The sequence below is a fragment of the Filicampus tigris genome, chromosome 3 (assembly GCF_054856515.1).
Source record: "Filicampus tigris isolate MCC_2025a chromosome 3, RoL_Ftig_1.0, whole genome shotgun sequence".
NCBI lineage: Eukaryota > Metazoa > Chordata > Actinopteri > Syngnathiformes > Syngnathidae > Filicampus > Filicampus tigris.
Genome location: NC_141219.1, coordinates 2,100,001 through 2,116,126, shown reverse-complemented (window position 1 = coordinate 2,116,126; position 16,126 = coordinate 2,100,001). Strand labels below are relative to the sequence as shown.

The 16,126-nt window shown below is 42.0% G+C and overlaps 2 protein-coding genes across 3 annotated transcripts in view; one reads left to right on the top strand and one right to left on the bottom strand.

Moving 5' to 3' along the window:
* hcn4 (hyperpolarization activated cyclic nucleotide-gated potassium channel 4) overlaps window positions 1-14,602 on the bottom strand; it is a 90,997-nt gene extending 76,395 nt beyond the window's left edge. Inside the window, exon 1 of the mRNA XM_086026371.1 lies at window positions 13,404-14,602. Coding sequence (XP_085882497.1) covers window positions 13,404-14,113 — 710 coding nt within the window. The 5' untranslated portion in view covers window positions 14,114-14,602. The remainder of the gene's footprint in view (window positions 1-13,403) is intronic.
* Window positions 14,603-15,630: 1,028 nt separating this feature from the next.
* rec114 (REC114 meiotic recombination protein) overlaps window positions 15,631-16,126 on the top strand; it is an 11,438-nt gene continuing 10,942 nt past the window's right edge. Inside the window, exon 1 of one of the 2 annotated variants that reach the window (XM_086027010.1) lies at window positions 15,631-16,060. In XM_086027010.1, coding sequence (XP_085883136.1) covers window positions 15,974-16,060 — 87 coding nt within the window. In that variant the 5' untranslated portion in view covers window positions 15,631-15,973. The remainder of the gene's footprint in view (window positions 16,061-16,126) is intronic. The other variant, XM_086027009.1, reaches the window with a different exon arrangement.

The following is a 16,126-nucleotide window of genomic DNA, read 5'->3' as shown; positions in this document are numbered from 1 at the left end:
CATTCTCCTTTGTTCATTGACTAAAACTGTTAGTATTCACTGTCCGGGACTAGCATTAGCACCCTGGGGTGTTTTGTCGCTAGGTTCTCCCTAAGCATATGTTCTCCCCCGTCACGCTAACTAATTAACTAACTAGCCAACTAACTACCAGCAATCCAAGCAGCACTGTACATCCAACTATGACTCTTTGTTGAAATCTACTTTTCATACAGAGTCACTGCTTTAGAATTAACATTGGATTGGGTAGAAAAGCTTTTTTAAAGAAAAGGTAGAAAAGGTATTGAGCTGTCAGATGCAATGACTCTTTACACAATAAATGACATTGTGACCTACAAGTAGGACTGATTAAAGTTTTGGACACATTCAGCTAATTGCTTCTGAGCTTTTACAAACCTTTTCCGTTCACAGCGGTGACTTACTTTTAAATTTTAAGTGCTTTTTAATGCAATGTTCCGCGGGTGCAGAGAGCCCCCTGAAGCGACATATCACATCTTGACCATTTCTCATCTGGTCTGATGGGAGGTGGTCAGTGGTGGCGAGAGGAAAGGAGGAAAAAAAAAACCGAAAAAATCAATTTCAGAGAGACAAGGGGTGTGAGTGTGCACCTGGGACACAGGATCAGGCTGAAAAGGTTAACTTGTATGTGCGAGGCATGCGTGCATGAAGAGGTCAACAGCAAGGGAAGATGCCATCTAGATGCACTGCAAGACAAACTACGCATTCAAACACATGGAAGATTGACAATAGGGGAAAATGCTTTGGGTTGGTTTTATAGACTGTCTTTATTTATTTATTAAAAGACACATAAGAAACTTGGAATATATTAATAAAAAACAACTCTAAAAATAGACTCTTCAGAATATTTTATAAAAGATATAAAAAAAAACTGTTATTGATAAAGTTGCAGAAATAGCTAATGAATTTAATGAATATGTTGTTAATATCGGTAGTGACCTAGCAAAAGAAGCACTAATGAGTTATTCTGCCTACTCCCCTTTGAACAGGTAAAAAGTGCCTATCGATGACCATTTATGTTTTTTCTTATTTTAAATCTTTTTTACTTCCCACTTACTAAAAACAGTTTTTCAGTTATGTGTTTATATTGTTATACGAAAAAAGGTGGCTGGATTGTTTCGGCAAAGGAGAAGTGCTCACAAAGACAGATTTAGTTGCATTTGTGAATAATATTGAGAGAAGCGGGCCTTTTGTGTCCACTGAAAAAAATGGGAGCAAAAAGAAGACCGTTGCATTTATTTTTCTTCAGTGTACTTCTGACTTGCAAGTTGTGACTTTCTGACATTAAATGTGTTCTGCTTTTTTTTTTTTCCCAAACAGCTCTTGTATACGGAAAATTACAGTTACATGTTTAAAAGGGAAGTCAATCTAAAAATGTTCTTGACAATATGTCCTATGCACCTTCACTAGCCTAAACACAACATTCAGATTAATACTGCGTTTGCGGAATATGACTTAAGCATTAAAATCCGCCCCTTTTTAGCTATCTCAGGGGCGGCCATTTTGTCGACTGAAAATGACATTACAGTTGCGCCGGGCTCAGGTAATGACCAATCACGTTTTCTGAAGCTGAGCCATGATTGGTCGTTACCTGAGCCCTGAGCGACCGTGATGTCATTTTCAGTCGACAGAAAGTGACAAAATGGCCGCCCCTGAGATAGCTAAAAACGGGTGGATTTGAATGCGAAAGTCATATTCCGCAAACGCAATATTAATCGGAATGTTGTGTTTAAACTAGCTGCATAGAACATTTTCTTATTAAGAAAAGGAAAAGAAAGATTTACAACCATCAAAAAAAAAAAAAGTAGTCATCATTCTCAGTATGCTGGTGATCTGACTGCCACATTCGGTTTGAAGTGTCACTTACTTAACAGTGAGCTGCAGCCTATTGGGCACAATTCATATGTTAAGTGTCAGCAAGCTCACAAATGTCTTTTTTCCCCTCCATGTTTTGCCATTTCTCAGCTCTCTCTCTCTCTCTCCCTCTTCCATCAACGGAATGTGTGTCGTTCAAATAATGCATGGCAAACAGCCAGAAGCAGAGCATGTCAACAGGAATGCAGAAGGGAAGAAAAGGTCAACAGGGGTCTTGGTCACTTCATTGTCACACGTAAGACAGGACCCATCTCTCAAACGCTCACTTGACATTGCTTGAAAATGGAATGTACATACAGTTGAATTCAGAATTCAATTAAAAAAAAAAAAATAAAAAAAAAGCCTGCCTGAGTTCAATGCATGACCACACACGAGACGACATCTTGGGGTGGGACCTCAGCTCAGCTAGCATCAGGGGATTGACTTCACTGTTTCTTTGGCTTTTTAACCACACTTATTCTAAAAGATGGCGTCATTCTTAAATCATGCAGAGCATCGTGTGCTCCGAGCTCAATTCAGGTAGCATTAATTCCGGGTTTTTGTTTTCTTTCGCATTTTTTTAGTGGGGGCTTTTCCCACACAGAAAATCCAACGCGGACTCACATTCGAAGAAGTTGCACACATTTATTTTTTTAAGGCTTTCAAGGCCACTTCCATCAAATATAAGACCTCTCGTTGGCTAAATGTGACCATTGGGATCAGGAGGCATGGGCTAAATATTACATCACATGACTTTTTTTTTATTAACAAAAGAAATCATGATTGTGACATACTGACCCCACGCATAACCGAATGAACGTAGGTGGCGCCGCGCATTCTGATCTTTGTTCTGCGAAAATGTTCAGCACTTAATTCAAATTTTCTATTATTTCTGTGGCATTTCTAAAACCTCCGATTTTTAGCTTTATGGGTTGCCTCGACGGGTCAGAGAATCAAATCATCGAAGCCCATCTTAGACCATTGAAAAACTGTTATAGCAGTGCAATACTTTGTAGAAATGTTCAAATGTACAGATTTGTATCATTTTTATTTCGCTTTTTCTTTTTATATATGTATGTTCCTGCTCTTATTTGTACGGACCTGTGTCTGCAATAAGGGATTACCCACTCTACGTATCAGTGGCAGCTGGTCAATAGATGGCGCTAGGGTGCCATTCCACCACACACCGTTGTCATCATATTACTTAAAAAAGAAAAAAAGAAAAATATTCATAGTAAAATAATGCGATTAGCCGATGCATTGTTTTCAATCATTGCAGGTCTGCTTACCTTTTGGCTTTCATGCTGTCCGGCAGCCGGCCTCCCGCCGTCATTTAACAATCCTGAATGTTGTGGATCTAATACTAAACATCTGCATCCATCCCTGCTTTTGGCATTGACATGATGAAATTGGCTAATCTTCACCCAGCCGAGCTCCCAAGTCACGGGGTTAAGAAACTGTCAGCGTGGGCGGTATTAAGTGAGGTAGTTGCTATGTGACATCTTCAAAATGCAGAACGGCGCATATTCAGAAATAGGCAGCTGACAAAAGATTTATTTGGGTCTTTAATTTCACACATGGTGAGTGAGCAGATTGAGCACAGGGCAGGTACTCCAGAGACCCGACAATATGCATACAAGCAATTCAAAAGTACATTTTCTATAATACAGTATATACCCTAAAGGTTTAAAGGTACCACTCGATAGGAAAATAGACTCTCTGTCAGAAGTCATGTTGAGGAATGAAAAAAGACTTCATTGGGTTTCTTTGTCAGTTCAGAAGCATTGCGAAATGAAATGTGACAACATTTCTTATTGTATGCTTTTGACACCACATGGAAGGATAACAGAACTTGCCTCAATCGACCTCAACTAAAGGTTTGAGCAAAATTAAAGAGATGACAAATTCTGCTCAGAGCGTCGACCACCCCAACTGTCCGCAATGTAGGATGGGGGAAGAGGGGCCCGAGGTGTTAAAAGTAGTCTTGGCAGGCAAATGTGGCTGTGTATCCACCTGGGGAGATTATAAATGGATGTGGCAGCATGGGAGATGGCGGTAGGGGAAAGACACGCACGCGCACACACACACGCACAACATTACATTTTTTAGGCAAGCCAAATGCATTGAGCACAGCAGCTGGCCTGCCCATTTTCAAAATGTATATGATGTCCAATCAATCAATATAATCCCGCCTCCAGATTACACTCACAAGGTTAAACTCTCTTAATACTTGAAGCAGCATAAAATGACATCAGGAAGCAGAGGTCGGCGGGGGTTGGGACGGGGGTGGGGGGGCTGCGCCTGTCTGACATTCAAAATGGAAAGAGAAAATATTATAATTTTTTAGAGTTGTTCAAGGCTTCACACTGCTTCATTTAAGCGAGGGAGCTCACACGGTAGCGTTCGATGATTCCGCAACCGTGGCAGGCGAAAACAACCCCCCGCCCCCCCACCACCACCAATGCATGGGCTCCCTCCATTAAATAAATTGTGCCGTAGTAATCTCTTGGCTCAATATTTATGGATGAGAGCGGGCAGCCTATTTTGACTAGCCCACTTTCAGGGCCGGGCCAGAACCGTCGCTAATCCCCGTGTTTAACTGTCGCTAAATGAAACGGGGGAGTTATTCAACACGGACAAGAGGGAGACACCGAATCTGTGCAATGTGAGAGTGTCATAGGCCTACCTATGTGCACATTAGCGCCATGAAAAGATTGCCCCATTAAGGGCAAAAGATGACATGCTGGAGTTGAGTTCATTCATGCGCCTTTAATCCGAAAGCCTTCATTACTGCTGACGAGGAAACTTTCTGGTTTTCATTGTCTTGGTCTTATTCTGTATTGTTTTACTATGAGGGCTTGTGTCACAGGTAGTGCGAAGACCCTGTTGGGATTATTGTTCATCCTTATCCTCGCAACTTTTAGGAGGCTTCGACAACATGCCTGAGAACTCTCCGATAGTTGCAAGTGTGTTTATCCTGTTGAGGAACTGCTGGATGTAATTGAGGGCTGCAGAGCACCCTCCTTTAAACCCAACTCGATTGCGCTCCTTGGAAAGGTAGAAATGTCTGTTTTGATCTACATGAAATTCGGTGTCATGAGATGGATACTCGAGTTTCTGTTTTTTCCTCCTCTATGCACTGTTGCGGTTTCTCTGAATCCAAGGCTTTAGGGGTTGATATGTTTCACTTTACTTTTCTGGTTTGCCCCTCTTGGGGGGGGGGGTCAAGATCACACTCTGAAAATAACACAATTTGGGGTCAAGTCAACCCCCAATAATTTTTTTGTAATCATATGTTCTATGCGCCTTCACTAGTCTAAACATGGCATTCTGGCTAATATTAATTTTACGGAATATGACTTAGGCGTCAAAATCCACCTGTTTTTCACCATCTCAGGAGGCGGAGATTTTGTCATTTCTGTCGACTGGAAATAACGACCAATCACAACTCACCTATTTTCTGACGCTGAGCCGTGATTGGTCGTTACCTGAACCCTGAGCAACTGTGACGTCATTTTCAATTGAAAACAAGTGCCAAAATGGCCACCCCCTGAGATGGATTTTACTACTTAACTGTTATTCCATAAACACAATATTCATCAGAATGCCATGTTTGGACTGGTAGGGGGGGTGTTGGGGGGTACTTTTTGTATGGCATTTCCTGAACACACATTCTATTAGAAATTAAAAAAAAAAAAAAAAGTGTTTTAGATGTTTGTTCTCTTCCAGACTGGACTTGGACTCGATAAAGGTGGACTTGACTCCAGCGCTAATACATAGTAAGGCTTTAACAGTCGACCATTCTTTTGTGTAAAGTGACCTCTGACCCCGCCACACACCCAAATCTCCGTGGCTGTACGACACGTACAGCATCTGCATCTCGTTTTTCAATCTTCTCAACAATGCCACACTTGCCGCACCCCACGAGACGCAATCAAATCAATAGCAAAAGACTCTCTCAAATCAGCTGTAATCACCACCTGTGAAATATATATGGTTGTTATTTCATCTGATGTGCTCACACAGACGCGCATACTCACACACGCCTGTTGTCTTGTACGCTTGAGACAGCGCCGCATAGGAACAAGAATGAAAACAAACGCGAAAACAACTTTTCAGCGCATGACACACCCACTTTAATTCCCCCAAATCATAGCTCATAGATCCATAGAGACAGACAGACAGACATATCAGAAATGTCTGTGGTTTATTTCAACCTGCAACTTACAGCACTTGTATAGCACTTCGAGAAATTGTTTATCAACATTTTACCGATTCAGGATTCGACTTTGGAGGCTATACGCTGTACAGTGACAAAATGTTCCCCCCGACTCAGACAATGAGATCTCCATCTGTGGCAGATGAAAACCAGCTGATGTTTGCGTCTTTGCCCAGAGAAATATCCGGGTGAATGCTGCTTTCAATGCAACAGCACCGTGCGCCCGGCTCCAGACAAACAATGCGGCGCAATATTAGAATGCGGCTCTCTGATCGCCGAGTGCCTTTTAATTATCTGGTGATTCGGAGCCCAGAGGACACATCTGTTGGAAAGTCTTTCACGTTTCCCGGTGAGAAAGGAAAGTGTCACACGTTATAACTTTTTTTTCTCACCTTCCCTTTGCAACAAAGGTTCGATTAAGCCCACCCGGCCCCATCCTGTCGCCAACACTATCAGAGATGGGGGTTGGTTGTACTGCAGTTTCAGTCAATCAGTGATATTCCTTTGCAACAGTCAGCAGGCAAATCTTTCCATCATCTCGGCAAAGTCTTCTTTCTCTCAAATAAATAAATTATATATATATGTATGTATATATATATGTATATACAGTATATATACATATGTATATACAGTATGTATATATATATGTATATATATATATATATGTGTATATGTGTATATATGTATATATATATGTATATATATATATATGTGTATATATGTATATATATATGTGTATATATATATGTGTATATATGTATATATATGTGTATATATGTATATATATGTGTATATATGTATATATATATATGTGTATATATGTATATATATATGTGTATATATGTATATATATATCTGTGTATATATGTATATATGTATGTATATATGTATGTATATATGTATGTATATATATATATGTATATATACGTATATGAAAAATGAAGGAGTCATTCCATGGTTTCAACAAACGCCTCTCCCCCCTCCTTTTGTTTTTTTCCTGGGTTTGGCAGGCAAGCGTCTCTCCCCTAAACCGTTTCAGAGCAGACAGAACATCTAAAATAGGTACGACGGTAGGTAGGACGAAAGGAGGACTGTGTAATTTCTTATAGTACGTACACATACATACATATATATACATACACGTACATACATGTACGGGTATATGAGGGGTGTGCATCACTCCAATAAAAGACAATTCATATATCTCAAATACATGGGGGACGGTTTGATTTTAAAGTGGAACGATTCAATTCAATTTGATTAATTGGGATTCCGATTCTATTCGATATGCTGCGGCTCACTTCAGGGAGGTATGTTGCAATGAGTTTGTTGATGTCATTATACATACATGTGAATGAAGCTCTGAGTATTGTAAATGTGACATTTTATACAAAGATACATCTTTACAAATAAAATACGATTCGTTATGTATCTCTTATATTTTTATGTAAGATCTCTTGTATTTTTATATTATATTTTTAAATGGAATAATTTGATTAGGTTTGATTCAGACAGACAGATAGATACTGGAGATATACTGTAGATACATATAGCATGCCCCATCCTGCATTGGCTTCAGCCTTAAGCTAGTGCAGGCTAAAAAAAAAAGTGGTTGTTTTGAGTATATGTGTAATTCTCCGAGCTTTATTTTTAGTTTCACAGTAAATTTCAAATGGGAGTGAATTAATTAAACAGCTCACTATTTGCCAAAGTGCTGCTTGTGGCGAAGTGAGTTGAGTTCATTGACACCATACAGCACTTGCACATCAAATTTGTGCACGCAAGTCAAAGCAAACATTTGGCCCAACGAAGCTCTTGTCTCGAAAAACTCGGGTCACTTGTACCTCAAGGCACCACTGTATGTGGGCTTAAAAAAAAATTCACATTTGATCAAATTAAAGGCCGAACAACAAACTGGAACCTCAAAGTTTCCACTGCATTAATTGTCAATATTTATGACATAGGACACAGCATTGACAAATCTTAGCAGGGCTTATGCGGGGAAGCAGAGGGACAGTAATGGCGGTTCCAATCAGCACATATTTATGGTCCATCTGGGCTTAAAAGGCTTCCTCATTTGAAAGAATCTCTTTCATCGGGCGCTCAGTGTCACCATGTCGCTGACCGCATCTCCTCGCTTGCAAGATGCTCGTTCCCAACGGAAGGCGGCCGCTGGGCTTTGGATGTGGAAAATGAGGCTGTAGATTGGATTATGATGCCATTTTTAATCCGTCTTTTTCCCTGGCTGGATATCGCCCCTCCCCGCTTCTTAGCGTTACACAATACTTGACAAGGGAAGATTTCTGCTGAATTCTGGCGCAGTGACGACGACGTGATTCCTTGTGACACTCTCATTTGAGCTTATAGCGCTAAAGCTTTGATGCAGACATGGGAATCAAACTTTTAGTCACGGCGACCCTTCTCTTCTGCGGCCCCATTCAGAAGGTCCCACTCAGATCCCTGTGTAGTTTAATTAGACTCATCTTGTCTTGTGCTCATCCTGATTTTGGAGAATGTAGGTGTCCAAAGTAGCGTTTCCCCCTCAGCGCATTAAAACTCAAATACAAGCTGAAAGTCGTCTCGACATGCAGTGTCATCTCCCTGACATGGCACGCTATTCCCCCTCGCGTCTAACTTTACCATTATTTCTGGGAAGGAAAAAAAAAAACTTCAATTACTTTAATGCTGACGAGCGACTAATGACACGGACAAACTGATCATGAATGTGCAAATTCCACTCAGGAAGGCTGGAGGAGTAATATGAACCCAGAATCTCAGAACGATGAAGCTGACGTGCTGGCCACTCGTCCACCGTGCGTCCAAGTTGAAGTTTTACGTTCTAAATGTTACACACAGCCTGCACAGTTTGATGACCGGATTAGATCATTTCTACTTCCATTACTTCCTCTTAGAGGTGCAACAATGAATCAATGAATTGACAACTAATTGACTATCAAATTAATGAATAATTATTGTTGATAATCAATTAATCATTTAGAGACCTTGATAAACTTAAAATTGTCCAAATCCTACGAATTTCAGCCTCTCCTTTGTAAATATTTTCAGATTGATTATTTGTGCTTCCCCCCCAAAAAATTACATATATATATTTGCAACATCGCCTTACTTTGGAAAAAAAAAAAGCAACATTTTCGCCTATTTTCTGGCAGATGTTACGGATCATACCCGCAATTGAAACATAATTAACTCACATTTGTGCATTTTCTGCACTGCTAATTCGAAATATAGTCCTGTTTTTGAAAGAAGGGATGGAATTTAGAACTGTTTTGTTTCAGGGTTCATCAATGATAATCAACAAAATACTCTACAGATGAATTGATTGTCCAAATCATCTGCGGCCCTATTTCATGGGAAACACTGCTTCTAACTACAGTGGTACCTTGACTTACAAATGCCCCAACTTACAAGTTTTACAAGTTACAAGCTATCAATTCTTTGCTTTGTGTTGCAAGCCAAAATTGGAGTCACGACTTCAAATATGCCGCCACTCAAGTGAAGTGAAAAAAAGAAAAGAAAAAAAGACAGCCACAGCCGCTGATTTTCAGCCATTTATTAAATGGTCTGAGCCTTTCCCAACTGACTTTGACTCAACTCAACCCCAGTATCCTCCCTCAGACTCCAGTCTGTGGGTTGAATGTATTCTTTTTTTTTTTTTTTTTTTTTCAAAGCATCGCCTCTCTGGTGCGATTTCATTTTGACATCTCGCTCAGAGAATCACACATGCATCATCTGCATGCGACTAGAGCAGTGCCGCAACCTCATTCTGAATCCCGGCTCAAAAAGACATTTCGAAACCGAGGGCCCGAGCCAAACCTCTGACCTTTCGGTATGAGGACGCTCTCTCCGAGCCCCAAATCACCCTCTCTGGTGACATTTAACATGGTGAGTAAGAGAGCGAGAGAGGTGGACAGAGCGAGGGGGTGAAACAGCAAGGAAGTCACAACTAAAACGGCCATCTGTGTAACTTTGGCCGGTTCAAACTACAGAAGATTCGCGGAGGATAGCGCCCGAGCACGAATAGCACATTTTCGTGAAAATTTAACGTTCCCTTAAAAGTGTGTGTGGGGGGGGGGAAGTTAATGTGGCCGTAATGCTCCGAAAAATTGTCGCCGACGGGCTTTCATGCACCGACACGTTGTCGGTGACAACGTGGGCGGACCGTTGCTGGCGGCAGTGATGCAGCGACCGTTTGGGAAAATTCACATATTTTCTCGAAATTTCCGATGGCCAACCCGCCCCTGCACGGACGTATATATGATGGACTCACCATTGGCCTCGCGCAGCAGAGGCCAGAGGGCAGCCATCTTACGTTGCCACTGTTCCTGACAACTGCTGCTCATTTTTTCTGAAACCACAGCGATCAATACGAGTTTTACGCCAAGATCCCTGAATGGGGTAATGAGAGTCTCTCAAAGAGCAAATTTCACTGTGTGCATCCACCATGATACTTTCTCGGAATCCTGAATCGTGACATACAGAGACTAGGTTTACATTGTGCAGCAAATTTTGTCCCGATGGGCTTTGCATTCATTCCTTTGCTGATGGTTCTCACAACAAGATGCAGACGAATCTTCATCTCCGTTGCAATGGGAGGTACACCTTATCAGAGAAAATTTTGAATTGCATTCTAACTGATGAAATGTAGGACTTGTTCCCACCAAATGCTATACTGTATTTTGGTAAACATTTTCATACGTTTCCAATTGTGAAGGGTAGGGATAGACCAATTATCGGCCGGGCCGATTATCGCCTCCGGTATTCAGTGTTTTGACCAGTATTGGCATCGATCTTTACAATTCTGATGGCCGATAATAAATCAATTTGAAACTGTGTTAACTTCAAGGAAGTATTTATTTAAATTTTCTGTTATAACTTTACAAGAGATTCTACTGACCCTGGTAATACTATGTAGTATGCACTTTTTGTTTTTGTTTGAAAACAAAACAAAGATAAGTGAAATTTCTGTCATTTTGAAATTTCGGAGGACTTTTAATTACTGTAGAAAACTATATGGAGCTCTTGTTTTAAGTTTTCATTGAACTTTTGAAGACACGCTTATGACACTGGGAGCTCCCTTTTTGTTCGAATTTTACAACAAAGACACGTATTTGCAAAAAAAATTAATAATAAAATACAAATCAACATCATAGAAATCCGAAAAGTTGTTAAATAAACATATGCTTGAATATTTTTCAATAAAGTTAAGTTTTTTGGGTTTTTTTCGTTTTTGACGCCAATATTTTTCTTTTTGCTGAAAATGAATATTGGCTCAAAATATCGGATATCGGCCACCTTGACTTCTAATAATCGGTATCGTATCGGCCCTGAAAAAATATTTCGCTCTCTCTCGAGTAAAGGGTCATAACATATTCACAACGATCCTAAATTTTCAGTCACACCTCTTTGGAGTGGCAGCTTTCTCCCTCAAAAGATGATCATTGAGTTGATTCGCTGATGGCTGGACTTCACACTCTCTCTTGAGTCACCTGGCATAATACCGCCCCCCCCACCCCCCACTCGCTGACAAAAGAAATCACACTTAAATCCAAATCAAACCCACCCGGGATGTTACTGATCAATGTTGAAAATTTGCCTCATTCGCTGTGGGAGATAAAAGGGTAAGTTGTCTTGTTTTCTATTCCCAGACATGTCTTATTTTGCCTTTTCTAACCTGACCAAACTCACACTGTAAGGCGTGCGCAGCTCTCTCAGAGTCAGACGTCTTGTCGCAAACACTCGGATACGATGGTATGATAGGATTTAGCATTGCCAATCAAGTCCTAATAAGACAACATCCAATGCGAAAGGGGGAAGAATCACAATGTAGCTGTAGTGAATAGCTGCACCGGTGAACTAAATCTGACACTGGCTGTAATTAAATATTTCCCTCCATAATTACCGAGCTACAGGAAATGAGCTAGTGGAAAGGAGACGAAGGGAAAAAAAAACATTTTCATAATTTCCTATGAAGCTATATAGACATTTTCTTGATAGATTTGATTGTCACATCATTGCTGTTTTTGCCAACAAATAAGCACATATGTCCCTGGTGCCCCCTATAAATGGCTCAGATGATGTTCGAGCAAAAATAAAATTGCATTACAAAAGCCTTACAAGCATGATTAAAAGTGAATTTTAAATTCCATCTTGCCAAGCTGTTCACTTGCTCCATGTGGCCTTGAATCAAGATGCATATGGCCAATAACAAACTCAAGGGCACCAAGGAATCTGCAGAATATAAAAAGAAGAATGCTGCAGTTGATCCTAACAAAATGTGCCTTTTAATGAAACGTATGTAGTTCATTTGACCTCTTTTTTAAAAAACTAAATGTAACACATGCTTGGTTGCTATACCAAATGTGACGAGAGCCATCGGGTAGAAACAAACAATAGGCTTCAAGTGTTGCGCATATTTGGCTAAATTCCCCGTTTGATGACGGCTGCGTTATCCACGGATTGCTCCACAAAACCGCAGGCCTCTCAAGCATCCCAGAAAGAGTGAATGACAAGGTTTCTTATGCGCGGGGAAGGAAAGACCTTCATTGTTTTCCATGTTGCTTCCCAACATGAAATGGGAAGAAAATAAATTGAGAGTAGCAATGTGCACTGTATTTGCCATTGGTGGGAAACCTACGGTGACTGGGCCATATACGGCCAGTGATTGATCTGATATGACAATCTATAAACAAATATAAGCTCAGGCGAACTGTTATAAAAATACCTCACGCATCCATTTTCTGTACTGCTTACCCTAACTGGTTGCGGCGGGTGAGCTGGACATCAGATGATTTTGGGCGAGAAGTCAGGCACACTCTCGACAGGTTGCCGTATTGCATGCAGTACCATTCACACTTAAGTTTACTCCTACGGGCAACTCAGAAATCAATTAACCTACTTAATTTTTTAAATATGTGAGGAAGCCCTTTTTCGAACATGTAATTTATGTCTGTCTTTATAGTATGCACTTAAATGACACTCCTTTTTTTGTTGTTGTTTTTTTTTTTCTTATTTTAGTTTTGTTCATTTTTTTTCTTCTATGTTCGAAATAAAGCGAAGGAAAAAGCCCGAGCACTCAAAGAGAACCTGCAGGGAAAAGATGCAAACTCAACACAGGAAGGCCACAACCTGGATTCGAACCACCAACCTCAGAGGAAAATAGCACTATAGTCTAAAAATATAGTATGTTAATTATTTGTCGGCATCATTTTTCGTATTATCGCCCTTGAATAACGACAATTGGCCTGATGATCGAACAGTCAAAACAGCAAGTTGGCATACAGAGCGTTCTGTTTACCTGAAATCACTGTAGGGGTGAATAATCCAAAATCCGGCGGATTTAACCCGCTCCTGTTCCCGCTCCACCGCCTTCTCGCTTCCAAACATCCTCAGGGAGAACTTGTTGACCCCCGGCTGGAGCATGGCCCCGAACTGACGGTGCATGAAGCCGGCCTGGTACAAGCGCTCATCGTCAGGCAGGATCTGATCAATTCCATCCAACTTTATGAACCCGGACTGGGTGTCAGCTTGGGTCTCGCTCGGAGGCGCGCTGTCGCCGCCGCCGCCGGTGGAAGCGCCACCTGCGCCGGCCCCTTGCGCGCCTTGCTCCGGGGCGCCCTCGCCGATCGCTCCGGTGGGGCTCTCCTCGCTCGGGGTGACGTCCCCCTCGGTGATGAGGCGCCTCTCCTCCGCCGAGTCCGAGTCGTGCACATGGCGGCTGGTGATGGACGAGAGGCTGCCCCGGAACCTCCGGCAGTCTCCGTTGGAGCTGGTCTTCATCGGTCTCCCGATGTCGGTCTCCATGATCAGCGACTCGCCGCTTTTGGTCTCCCCGATGCATCTGCAGCTTCCCCCGGCGGTGGGCGACGGCAGCGGCTTCATCCGGATGCTCTTCCTCCGCGTGTCCTTGTCCGCGTCTTCGCCTTCGCCCATGATGGACGTCTTGTGTCCAATGTGCTGGGGCAAACTGTAGAGCCGTTTACGCATGGACGAATGCAACCTGTCCATTATGTCGTAGAGCGAAAATGGACCAAATCTAGATTTGTTGGGCAAACCGAGCAGCACCGCGTGGTGCTTCTGATCTCCTTGTGAGCGATCCCTGAAAGCCTGCAACACATGACACACTCGCCTTGCCGCTTCCGAGACGGTGGTGGTGGTGGTGGTGGTGGTGGCTCTTAATGAAATAAACGGCACATTTTTGGGCTCCCTTTAAATGACGAGTCGACTATACCTGGCAGCTCGCGTGCGTCCTCCTCACGCACAGCCTGGGCGGTCCGCTCGGCCACCTCGCACATCTTTGCGCCTCATCTCCGCCTGCATGGCGCGCAAAAGTGGGGGGGGAAACTGCCTGAAAGTCACCTTTGCCTGACATGTGAGAGACGCGCCGGCGGATGGTGGAGGAGGAGGAGGAGGAGGAGGTGGGGAGGCAGGGAGGCAGGATGGAGGGGTCAGCAGCAGGCAGCTCGCTCCTCTCGCCGAGGCTTCGTCGTGGCGACAATCATGATGGGAAACGTGCACATGCACGGCGTTCCACGGGGCTCACGCGCTGACATCACCCCAATCCATTCGGCGCGGACGAGGAGAGTTTAGGTGAACGTGTGAATATGCATGATCTGGTTGGGTTGCCATAGGAGCGAGGGGGGCTCAGCCCACCTTGTTTAAAGGGGAAATGTGCTTCCCATTCTTAAAACGCGGGGAGGGAGAGGAGATGGGAGGCTACAGGTAGGTCATTGTTTGAACCCTGCCTGGCGCATAATAATGGGGAAACATTACAACAGACTAGGGGGATGCTGCCAGAGACTTGATTCTCTAATTGAGCGTAATTGCTTTAATTGTGTGCAATTACGGTTACATCATTTGTAAGTTAAGATGATTACAAATGGGTCAAGGTTGTACTTTATTGGAAATACAGCGGGATACATACTTCCCGAAAGAGAGACTCACTGGGTTCCGTGAGTTGATTACCAAGTTGTTATAGAAATGCCAGCTGAGCTGAAATCTCACGTGTTTTTGAGAATGTTCAACTTTATGTCATTGAGGCATGTTTCTTTCACCGTTATGTCAAAATTGTGCGTCATTTTATTGTATCCTTGTGCAGTAAACTATAACTACATACGCTGTAAAATATTTCGCAGTTTACTGTTCTTCATTGTGTTTCTGTTTCCTATCGATTGTGATAAAACTTATTCCATGTAGGTCAAATATGCGAATGCCTTGGTTCAGCCAAAGGAAGTTGAATAATCACAACATCCCAAGGGGGAACGTAGGCACTAGTTTTCACTATTCCGTCTCTGCAATCTCTGAACAAAATCAAAACAAAAACAAAACAAAACAAAACAAATTTTGGTTCTAATGAAGTATATGAATTCACTATTAACCAAACTGGTATTTAAAAAGGCATACACGCACCATGTTTGAACTTATTTGTATGTAGAATGCTGGTTCAAGGCTATATTAATAATTGCTCAATAAATAAAAGAGATCGATTTACAGAGGCCGAAGGCACGTGAGGGTGCCTCGCGATTCCGGCCTAGCAACGAGTGAACACACAACTCCGAGACACAACCCGGAAATGAATCCGAGCCCGCTTCTATTTTTTCAGTACTAGAAATTTATTACAACTGTTAAGATAAATAACTAAATAATTCCTATGGTCTGTGTAAATTAAGTACGGTACAAATTGGAAGTACAGTAAAACGTTTAATCGCCACGTCATTTTCACACGAATACGCTACTTTTTTTTTCAACTTGTTCACAACTTTATTAGCACTCAATCTTAGTGACATCCACACGTAAATGGTAACGTATGCCTGTTAACAGGGACACCCAACAAAATATTCGAACAACAACATTTGCAATTTAATTCAAATGGCCACCAGTGTGAATTGGAGGTTGAAACGTTATGGACGACTTATTCCAGGCTCGGATAAAACTGTCAAGAGGGAATCTTGGGAAGTAAGTATCGATTAACCACTTAAAACTGACTACCGATATTTTGCTAGCGTTTGTCTCACTTTTGGT